The 7,773-nt window shown below is 39.5% G+C and overlaps 2 protein-coding genes across 2 annotated transcripts; one reads left to right on the top strand and one right to left on the bottom strand.

Moving 5' to 3' along the window:
- Nucleotides 1-466: 466 nt before the first annotated feature.
- LOC100636194 (tribbles homolog 2-like) lies at nt 467-2,210 on the top strand. The gene is made up of 2 exons (XM_003385352.3): nt 467-1,416; nt 1,495-2,210. The coding sequence occupies exons 1-2, from the start codon at nt 902-904 to the stop codon at nt 1,976-1,978; spliced, it is 999 nt and encodes a 332-aa protein (XP_003385400.3). The 5' UTR covers nt 467-901; the 3' UTR covers nt 1,979-2,210.
- A 365-nt stretch (nt 2,211-2,575) lies between these two features.
- On the bottom strand, nt 2,576-6,264 carry LOC100631902 (uncharacterized). The gene is made up of 2 exons (XM_019994686.1): nt 5,991-6,264; nt 2,576-5,904 (listed from the first exon to the last, which is right to left on the bottom strand). The coding sequence occupies exons 1-2, from the start codon at nt 6,223-6,225 to the stop codon at nt 2,729-2,731; spliced, it is 3,411 nt and encodes a 1,136-aa protein (XP_019850245.1). The 5' UTR covers nt 6,226-6,264; the 3' UTR covers nt 2,576-2,728.
- Between the last annotated feature and the right edge of the window lie 1,509 nt (nt 6,265-7,773).

The raw sequence follows: 7,773 nt of genomic DNA, 5'->3' as shown, positions 1-7,773 counted from the left end.
TTTGGCATAATTTTATGATTGATTCCGTCATGTGATGTCATTTTTGGCATTAAAGTCAATCAAAAATCTATTTCCTGTACATCTGCTCCAATCCGGCTGTCTCTCCCTCTCTCTGGCTCTTGCATACCATTAGTAATGCAAGAAACATGTATACTGATGTAGTGATGCAAGACAGGAGGTCCTGTGATGGCAAAAGCATGCTGCCATGTATAGTATAAACAATTTCATTGGAGCATGTACTAAAATAGATCATTATGTGCCTGCATAATTGGTCTGACAGTCAGCACAATAGTAAGGAGTGTCGTCTTTGCATTAATATTCACTGTTGTGATGACGGTGCAGTGCTTTATATGAGCTAGGATGTCGTTAAGCTATACACAGAGCCTGTATTGCACAATATTGTGTATATTTAAAAGTGTTGCTTGGCATTGGCCATGATGCCATAGTGATCAGCGGATTGCGCAAGAGACGCATAAGAGTTGAGAGTACAGCCATTAGCACTCTCACTTCTGTCCTCTCTCTCTCTTCTCCCTATAAATAGGGCTGTCTCTCTCTCTTCTCTTTTACTTCTCCTTTTTGAAAGGTCTCGTTGTCTTTACAACTAGGCACCACACTTTGTTGGCCTGGTTTGTACTATCAATTCTAGACCCTTCGCTTCCCCTCCCGCTTTTTTTAACCAGGGCAGATGATACCTGGTTTAAAAGGCTTACTCAGAGAAGGAAAGAGGACAGTAAGACTAAGGAAGAGAGTGCTAGCGGAGACCAGAGAGAGTCAAAAGGAGGTATAGAAAGAAATAAAGTCATTTTGGACAGTATCATCCAGAAGGCCCTCCATCATTCATTTATTCACTCATTCAAACTCTTGAAGAAGGCTTCTCTTCCTTTTGTCTCTCTCCATCTGTATGTACACTATCCTTCACGAGATACAAACATCATCACATCATGTCGGAAAAATCAATAGGGTGGACGAAACTCCGCCCGAACAAGACGACCTGACGACTACCCCCCTCTCTCCAGCTTCTTTCAAAATTGCCGGTCGGTACAAATTTGAAGCTCCCCCTGTCTTTCTGACCCCCAATAGCAATGTCCCGTGTGTCGATACAATGACTGGCGCTTTGCTGGCCAGTCAAGCATATCCACTTGGTCGTTTCATGGAAGTATGTCATTTATTGAACCTCACGTTGCCTGGCATTCACGAAATTACAGACGTGAGCATACTGAGTGATAGGGCTTTCGTTTTCCGTCCACTTTCGCATGGTGATCTCCACGGGTGTCTGAGGTATCATAAGGTTCTAACTGAGAGAGTAGCGGCAGAATACTTTAGGCAAATAATGGTTTCCATTGAAGCAGCACATAGTAATGGTCTAGTACTCAGAGATCTCAAGTTAAAGAAGTTTGTCTTCACAGACTCTAATCGGTATGTATGCATGTACATTGTGTCAATGTATTATTAACTTCCCTTCCTTTCTATTCCCCTCTTTCCTCTACTCTGTAGTTTCAATCTAGCTCTCTCAAGCTTAGAAGATGCTGTAAGTGTAGGCAAGACTATAGACAGCAATGACTTATTAGACAATCGGAATGCCTGTCCAGCCTATGTTGCTCCAGAGATGCTACAACCAGGGAAGTATTCGGGTCGAGCGGCAGACATGTGGAGTGCTGGTGTGATACTGTACACAATGCTAGTGGGGCACTATCCTTTCTTTGATGCCAATCCACAGCTACTATTCAAGAAGATCAGGGCTGGATATTTTGAGTTCCCTCACTCAATGTCTTTCTCAGTTCGTTCTCTCATCTATTCAATGCTAAGCTATGATCCTGTTCAGAGACCCACAGCGTATGCAGTCTCGCAGCACCCGTGGGTAAGGAACCCGTCAATGGCTAGTGACGTCCTTCCCTCGCCTACTCTCTCTTTCACTACTGGACTACGCTACAGACAATTGAATGAAGATCAAACTGTGCCTATTCACAAGTTACTTTAGTATTCACTATTACATGCTGACTATTACACTAACACTAACAAGGCCAATGATTGTTACACCATTCCACGCATTACAACATTATTATATTATATATTATACTACTGTATATTCTCTCTCTCCCAATGCTGTTGTATTACTCTTATTTCTTCTTTATGCCTTTACCAACTATGTTATATTATTTCTTCCTTTCTGTTGCATTCCTTTCCATTGTAACTCTTTCAAATGCCCATTAGCACGCTTTATTGCTTGTTTTGGCTTTTGACTCAGTGCAATGTCAGCCTGGTTGTGATGAGTCAAGTATCTTATCAATACTAAATCAGTTTTGACTAGCCCTGAATGCTGAGTATGTGCATGTGATTGTAGATAGTAATAACATAATCTACCCTGAGGGGGTGGAGCTTTTGCAATTTCATTTCTTGCATATTATGCAAAAAATGGTTGAACTTAGTAAGTCTTTCATTTCGAGCAGATGTTGATTCTTATTTAATTTTAAGCATAGATCTAACTACCTTACTGAAGCTATTTTCTACTAAAGAACATTATGGCCGAATACCATTGAATTTGGTAAGTATTGTACTGAAATACAGACTAAAAGAATTATATAATCCTTAAGCATTTTATTGTCTCAATGTTCAAAATAAAACTTTCTTTAAAGAAAATGGGGCATACACACACACAGAAAGAAACTGACTAAAGCTAATAGCGAAAAACAGCTACACTGCCAACTAAAAAAAATTTTTGCTTAAGGTCTTAGGGATACTCTCCTAGGTCATTGCTTAGTGCATCCATTTCCTCTTCAGTAATATCATCAGGTGCAATGGTGTCAGGGAAATCACTTGTATCTTCTTCTGGTGCAAATGATAATTTAGTAGCATTTTGCTGATAGGCAGAGATTGAGGTTTTGAACTTTTTGGCATATGCTTCGTAGTCACCAACTGTCATGTGGAAGTCTCCACATTTATTCATTGAGGCGGGTGGTTTTAGCTGACTCATTTGTTTGGGATAGGCTTCATTAAGAACCAATGCCATCCCTTCTAACTGATGAACCTCAATATGGCAATGTAGGAACCAGAATCCTGGATTATCGCTGAGGAAGTTAATAACAACATACCCTCCAGCCGGTAGCATCACAGTATCCTTTCTTATTGTGTATCGATCGATGGAGAGTCTGGGCCCATTGGTAGTAGACCAGCCTGGTTGGGTACATCTCTTCTTATTGCAGTTATTGGTGCAAGTGCTGTCGCCGCATTTAATGTCCGAATTATGGACACTGTCTCCATTCTCCTTTTTGATAAACCCAGTTTGGGAATCATATTCAGGGTAACCGACTTTTAAAACATGAAACGTGTGACCGTGTACATGAATGGGGTGAGCATTGTCCCACTGCCCAACTGCTGAGAGAACAATTTGAACAGTTCGACCGTATGGTAAGTCCAGCCTATGAGTACAGAGACAGCTTGTGTTCTGTGGGTTGCAAGAAGCTTCAAGAGAGCAGTGTGTTGCTTGATCTATGAAGTCGCTATACTGCGTCTGAGGTGGGGCTGGAGGGAGAACAAAATTACGGCCATTGACGGCACTAGACTGAGCGTCGCCTTCGAAATTGAAATTTATGAAGTGTCGACAGTTTTTAAATGTGCATGGATATGCATTTGGCATTTCATTTCTAGGAGCTGGCAGAAGAAGACGCATCTCTACAATATTAGTGCATCTTGTGTAGTAGTTTGGATGAAAGTCCTTGAAAGGGCAATTGATTGCTCTGCACGGTCGACCGTTTCTACAAACAATTGGAGGAGAGTTATCTTTGATGGATTGGTATCTTGTTGATGGTATGTTTGGTATGTTGGTCTCTCCTTTTTGGACATATTGAAGAATTCCCTCGGCAACATGACCAAGAGACTCATACGGAGGACTGGACCGACTTGTTCGGTTTATTTCTAACGTTTCAGCTCTCATCCAATATTCCTTTATGCGCTGATTGGCATTGAGAATAAAATCAAACCTCTCTCCTGTGTGAATTATTATATAATCCACTTCTTTTTCTGGCCTTGTCCAATAGCCATCTGTAGCAACTACAGTTAGTTTGTGTCCATCAATGGAGAATTTATAAGCATACAGTCCCTGAGCCCCAATCAATCTAAACCTGTACTTCTTGCCAGCCTCAACAGTAAACACACTCAGTCTTGTCTCAGCATAATCCACATCTTTATGCCTTCCCTTACCATTGATGAGTCCTGAATAGAAAGGGACTGGACCTACTTCACCACTTTCATAGCTTCTTGTAGACTCATAGCGCTCATGATTATCATCAGGTACCTGCCCTGGGGTGGTTTCTTCATAATACCCAAGACCAGCTATCAGTCTTCCATAGCCTGGCTCAGATTCCCAATCCAGTAATGAAATGCTATGCTCACCAGGCTTGTCTTCAAATGCCCCTAAATTAAGTGCATTTGTAATTCTCTGTAGATCGGCGCTTCGTTCCTTTACAATCAATGTTCCAAAGAAACCATCAGTCCTCTGAGCCCCACTATGAGAATGATACCAGAATGTTCCAGAAGGGCTTGCCTTGTATATGTAACTGAAAGTACTAGCAGGACCAATTTGACAGTGTGATATTTGTCCAACCCCATCCATCCAAGGTGTGCCTCTCTGATGCATCCCATGCCAATGTATAGATACACCTTCAAGTGTTAGATTATTACGGACATGAATGACAACCATCTGCTGATCATGCACAATTATTGTTGGACCCGGTATTTGCCCATTGACTCCAATTGCTTCACGGAATGTTTTACCATCAACATACTGAGGATATGTACATCTTGTTTCATTAAATGTTTGCTTGCTGCAGCTCCTTCCATTGTATGCTTTGTGTGATCTCTCTACTCCGTCTTTTATAAAGTAGCTCACTCCTTGTGTGCCACGGATGTACAACGAGCTCTCATCATCATCATGTCTCAGTTTTTGATAGCTTGTGAAGGTTTGTATTTCATCTATCTCCAAATTGAATATACAAGTGCTGGCTGTTTCCTTACAAGTGCAGGTTGGATGTTCAAAGCCACATAGCGGTGTATCTTCACTGCCTAGGCTTAGTACATGCTTTTTAGCGTCATACTTATAAAGATGAGCCTGATCACCATCCAGCCATTTATCAAAAGGTTTATCTTCGGTGAGTACTTCATAAAACCCTGAAGCCGTTCTGACTTTTGTTGTTATTGAAGTCGCATACCAACCATCCCTTCCACCTGCAACTATCATCACCAATCTAATATCTGATTTTTTGATGCATTTTGAGCCTGCATTGAAACCCCTTGAAAATGTAAGATGGCATGAAAATGGTCTGTTTCTATAAGCAGGGCTGCAAATGTCACCTTGCAACTGAGAATTGTCCTTAAGGTATAGCTGTATCTTGTGCTTCCTGTAGCCCATATAAGATGAGCTGAATCCTGCATATCGACGGCTTCCTGTTAATGCATCGATTTTAAAGTCAGTCAAACAGCTGCTGCTGTGAGAAGACTTAGTTAGGGTCAATGGAACAAGTCTTGCATTGTAAGGGTAGCGCCATCTCTCATCATAGTCAACCCACTTATTAAAATTGGTATCAGATGACAGTAGCTTGTAGCTGACACCAGTTCTGTAGTATGTCTTGATAGATTTTACAAACCAGCCATCTCTACCACCATATGGGGACTGGAGGTAGGCATTTGTAATTCTACTGCGACTGATGCATGGAAGAGATGGGCTGAAGCTACTTCTTGATATTGTGCGATAAACATTTCGACCATAATTCTTAACACCGGTAATTGCTGCTGAATAAGTGGTACCAGAAACTCTAATAGCAAGCCTTGGATTAGTACCATATCTTGGGTTTTGATTGCTACCATGTCTAGTACCAGTAGTAGCTTCAATTTTGAAGGATTGGATGCAACCTATGAGAAGAAAAAAAAACCTTAATAATCCTGCAAAAATGTGATTGAATGAGCATTTATAATATCACTGTCACATGCAAACATACGTCCTTCCTTAGTAACATCATCAGTTATGAATTCTAATCCACTGTCTACAGAATCAAAGTCCTCATTATCTTCATCAAAAGGTGTGCTCTTGTCATTTACTTTCTTCATATCCTGCACAATCTCCTTTAGCTCATCTAGCATCTCATGCATTTCAGTATACTCATCTTCATTTTCTGCTGCCCCTGCTACAGCAAGAAGGCTGGCAACACACAGTATTGCAGTGAAAAGTTGCATCCTGCAGCAATTGTGATTCCAGTACAAATGTGAAACATTATATAAGCTATCAGGTAGTTATTATCTAATTATTATTCACATTCCTCTCCCACGCATAGCAATGATGCACAGTACAACTAGCCTATACAAAGCAAATTCAGTGTATGCCACTGTGTTGATGTGAGAGGTGAATAAAGTCAGCATTACAACACATTGAGTCATTGTTGTATTTCATTACTTTGATTCTATTATTGTCTGCATGCATGCACATGCATGGGCAAATATTTTCTACATGTACATCATTTGCATTGCTGGATTTAGTCATAAGTTAAATGCATATATTTACACTTGTATGAAAAATCTTGCTTCTTATAATCATTTACAAAGGTAGTAAAGATCTGCATAACTTGAATTACCTAATTTATTTAATTAGAGCATTTGACAGTTGCATTAGCCATAAAAAATTCAAATGGTACTCCACAGTTTTTACCAATGTTATACAAGATATTTTTTTCTATAAACCATGCACATCATGTATGCTAGAGCCTTATTGTGACCCTGACATGTTTAATTATTTTTTATAGTAGTGGTATGTTCCCATAGTAGATCTAATAGATTCTACACAAGCTGGAGCCCACACAAGTTGGAGTCCATACTTGTGCATGAGTAGGTAAAGCTAATCATGCCAACCAAAGTACTGTGAACTGCTCAAGGTGAATGAAATCAACTAATGGAACATGCTATATTATGCAGGCACAGATTGATCTTGGAGAGATGCAATTTCTTTCCATGAGGTTCACTAAAAGCACTAACAATAACAAATGGAACGAGAATGGCTCATGTTTCACTTATCCATACGCCACTAATACTAAATACTAAGTACCAGTTAGTATTAATTTACAGCTAACTTTAATGATAATTAGTGGTTAAGAACATCTGTGACTAAAGTGAAGTCATGAGCCCATAGGCAATAACAAGGAATGCAATAGTAAGTCAACAAGACTCCAGTCCAATCACAGCATAATAAACACTTTAATGTAACATGATTATTACCTAGTAAAGTCTATCATATACAGTATTGATGACAAGCTCTATTTAGCCAAGTTTATCCACACTGAATCTTATAGCTCAAAAAGCTGATGTTCAAAAAGCTTTGTTCAGGAAGAGCACATGTACATGGTGCTGTAGAGAATTTAAAGTATTAGCTAATTTATATTGTATATCCTTTTAATCAACAAAATCATGCACAATTCAATGATAATAACAATCATGACAATAATGATAATAATAATAATAATAACTATAAATATTCAAAGTGTCAATTTAAAAATATTAAATACGGACAGAGGATACATGTATACATTGATAATCACAAATACAACATTATTATATGTACACTTCCTAATACAACATATACACTCATAACAGTCACAATGGCATAGCCAAAGGCGGGCAAGGCCCATCCTAAAATTATCAGTGCACCATAAAATGGTTGTTATTGATAGAGAAATAAGAGCTTTGAGTACACAAGTCCTAGGAAATAAGTCATAGTGCCCATAGACACCTTTT

The sequence above is a fragment of the Amphimedon queenslandica genome, unplaced genomic scaffold (assembly GCF_000090795.2).
Source record: "Amphimedon queenslandica unplaced genomic scaffold, v1.1 AMPQUscaffold_13467, whole genome shotgun sequence".
Taxonomy (NCBI): Eukaryota; Metazoa; Porifera; class Demospongiae; order Haplosclerida; family Niphatidae; genus Amphimedon; species Amphimedon queenslandica.
Note: the sequence above shows the minus strand (reverse complement) of the source record. Positions and strands in the feature narration are given on the sequence as shown.

Bases quoted from the DNA above. Each gene is read 5' to 3' on its own strand.
- LOC100631902 (XM_019994686.1), bottom strand. From the start codon at position 6,225: ATGCAACTTTTCACTGCAATACTGTGTGTTGCCAGCCTTCTTGCTGTA. The intron at 5,905-5,990 runs GTATGTTTGCAT...TTCTTCTCATAG, and splicing joins TGATGTTACTAAGGAAGGAC to GTTGCATCCAATCCTTCAAA.
- LOC100636194 (XM_003385352.3), top strand. From the start codon at position 902: ATGTACACTATCCTTCACGAGATACAAACATCATCACATCATGTCGGA. The intron at 1,417-1,494 runs GTATGTATGCAT...TCTACTCTGTAG, and splicing joins GTCTTCACAGACTCTAATCG to TTTCAATCTAGCTCTCTCAA.